Here is a 2,839-nt window from a genome sequence, read left to right on the forward strand (position 1 = left end):
TTTTTCCTGATTATTTTCATGTGGTGTCACATTTTTGGGTTCCACTCTACACCTTTACAGCTTGTTATTTTAGTCAAAGCAGCATCATGAATACAAAGACAGTCTTTTATTTTCTTGCCTTCATGCAAGCAGTTGAAAAAAACAGCTTTATTCAGTTCAGCTGTGCAGCACAACATGTCTCCAGTCTCACTCTGAAGACACTACAGCACCTTCCTCATCCAGTCTAGTGTTACTTTTACGCCCCCTAGCTGCTGTAACTTTCACCATCACACTCGTCTGCACATCACACAGAGGTTGAGCTCTGAACATGTTTTCCAGCAGTGATGCTCTAAGAGGCTCTGACTGCCTTTATTGTGGTCTACGAACATAAAATGATCATCATGTCTGCAGCATTTTGTGGTTATTGATTACTACCAGTAACTCAGTTAATACCTCCAGCTGCTCAGAGTGCTCTCAGAACTCACTTATTGTTCTCTGTGCCTGAGCAAAATTGGATTTGCAGAATTTACATCGCATTAGCGCTGCTAGAGCACACTGGACTTCTTCGGGTGGTAACAGTTTATGTCATTGTTTATGGCTTTCTAAGATGAGTTTCCTGATTCCAAAGAAGCAGTGGAAGCAAACAGCAGGTGGCTCATCGTAATCAATTGTGCAGTGTAGATTCAGAATCAGCCTGAATGGAAAGTTTTCAGTCAACTCCCAGAGGTTCATGTGAGGGGATATGTTGGTGCAGCATCCTACCAAACACCAGAGTTCCTGACATCTTAAAGCCAGGAAGCTGGGCATTGTCACATTTTATAGGGATTATTTAGGGTTTCACATGAGATATTTGGACATTTTTGAACTTATGCTGACTTGGTTTCCTGGTGTGACTTCATCTAAAGTACAGCAAACAGACAACGTTTGGATTTAAATGCATCCACTTTCTGGTGGAATTCGTTTGGAAATTTACAGAAGATGAAGATTACTATCTTATTTGTAACCTGTTGTTTACACGATATAAACTGTGCCTTTGTATTGTGGTCATTTTCTTACCTATCTTCTTATTACATCCACACAGAAACAACACATATTACAGTTACAGACTGTCTCACTACATCCCTGCACTTGTATTTTGAATGTAAATTATTTGCTAAAAAGGAGACAAAACGTGAACATGAACTTGATTGTATTGTTTCTTTCTAATCATCCATTCATCTCATAATAAATACATTTATTGTGAAGTCTTTTACCTACAAAAATCAAACCAAAACCACATCCTTGTGTCCAGACAACTCCACGTTCATCTCATCTGACCACAGAACTGATGACAGGAAGCTTTCTCCTTTGTCCAGCTGAGCTTTTATGTGTCCATCTTGAAGTAAAGTCCTCTTTGTTTTTCATCCAAGGAGACCAGCTTTATTCAATGTCTGCTGGAGCGCCTGTCTTAAAATGTTGCAACCAGAACTGCTCTTAGTGGTGATCCTTGGATTCTTCTCTTCTTCTCAGNTTTGGGTGATCTGACCCTTTAGTCATCGACCTCACTGAACAGAGCAGCTGTTTGTTAGCATCAGCACTCATTTCCTGGATGCTTCAGGAATAGAACCAAGAACCTTCTAGCCTTAAGCTACGACGGTGTTGTTCTAAAGCGATGCCACTTCATGATAAAAAGAATAGCTTCAGGGAAAACTGCTAGTTTTGAAAATGATGATTTGTTCAGCTTTGTTTAGATTTGTTCAAGCCCTGTGGTGCTGTGATGAGCTCATTTTGCATTCCTGCCACTGATTTATGTTAGTAAGACAGAGGGTGAGGAATCAAAGGTCTGCCTACCATGTAGAGCATGTTGCTTGCCGGTGGACTGACAGACGACCGCGCCCTGTTGTGTTCCCTCACACATTCTTCGATGAACTTCTCATCACTGATGTCTGGCAGTGAGAGCGAGCACACGGCCGAGTGCAGGATGATCCAGGTCCACAGGAACATCTCCATGCTGCAGCAGATACGACGCAGTGGGTGAAGGCACGGGAACTGCTGTTTTTCAATCACACCGGCATCTGTCACACTGTCACAGGAAATCACAACTAAAGAGGAACAAGACGCGTGTGTGACTTTTAGGAGGAGTAAAACACGACCCGCCCCAAAAGCACATATTTGTTCAAAAAGAAAAAGTATGCATTTTGAAGCTGTGCACAATGAAGTTGTCGGAGTGAGTGATGAACAAGGGTGTGATCCAGTCAGACTGTCAGTTTAACGTTTGGTTTCACCCTGCTTTCATTATGCTCCTGATAAAGACCTGAATTCACAAGTAAAGGTGGAACTTGCAAGATTTTTAGCACACATATAGTATGACAGCTATCATGTACAGATATAGTGGAGTGATGGCATTCTTAGTGTGTGCCAGCTCATGTCAGTGCATGTTGGTGGGGGCACTGTGAGCAGCCGCGTTGTCATGGTGAAGCAGCCACAACTTGTCTTGACACAACTCTCGCCTCTTCTTGCTCAATGAACGAAGCAAACGCCACAGGATCTCTTTGTGCCGGTTGATGGTCTGAAGGGAAAAACTGGTAGTTTGGGTTTGAATTCTATCTTTTGTGACACCAGTCTGGAACTTTTCTGACACACCTCCTGTGCATACAGTGTCACAGTGAGGCTACTCTGCAGCTATTTTTTGAACATTTGCTTCTCATTTTTAAAGAGCAGAACAAAAATACAAATAAAGCCATGTGCTGATCAGTGGCAGCAAGTTGATTAACTTGAATAGACCTCAGACATAATCTCTTAAACCTCAAATGTTTTTCTTTATTTTACGTAGTGGGAGGCTGCTTCAGTTTCACTGTAGAACGGAGAGATACAGAAATTC

General features: G+C 42.0%; 1 protein-coding gene across 2 annotated transcripts in view; it reads right to left on the reverse strand.

The window, feature by feature from the left end:
* Positions 1-2,071, reverse strand: part of glipr1a (GLI pathogenesis-related 1a) — an 8,213-nt gene extending 6,142 nt beyond the window's left edge. For both annotated transcript variants that reach the window (XM_008278539.1, XM_008278540.1), the window contains exon 1: positions 1,810-2,071. In XM_008278539.1, coding sequence (XP_008276761.1) covers positions 1,810-1,968 — 159 coding nt within the window. In that variant the 5' untranslated portion in view covers positions 1,969-2,071. The remainder of the gene's footprint in view (positions 1-1,809) is intronic.
* Between the last annotated feature and the right edge of the window lie 768 nt (positions 2,072-2,839).

This window comes from Stegastes partitus, unplaced genomic scaffold, assembly GCF_000690725.1.
Source record: "Stegastes partitus isolate 25-593 unplaced genomic scaffold, Stegastes_partitus-1.0.2 Scaffold126, whole genome shotgun sequence".
NCBI lineage: Eukaryota > Metazoa > Chordata > Actinopteri > Pomacentridae > Stegastes > Stegastes partitus.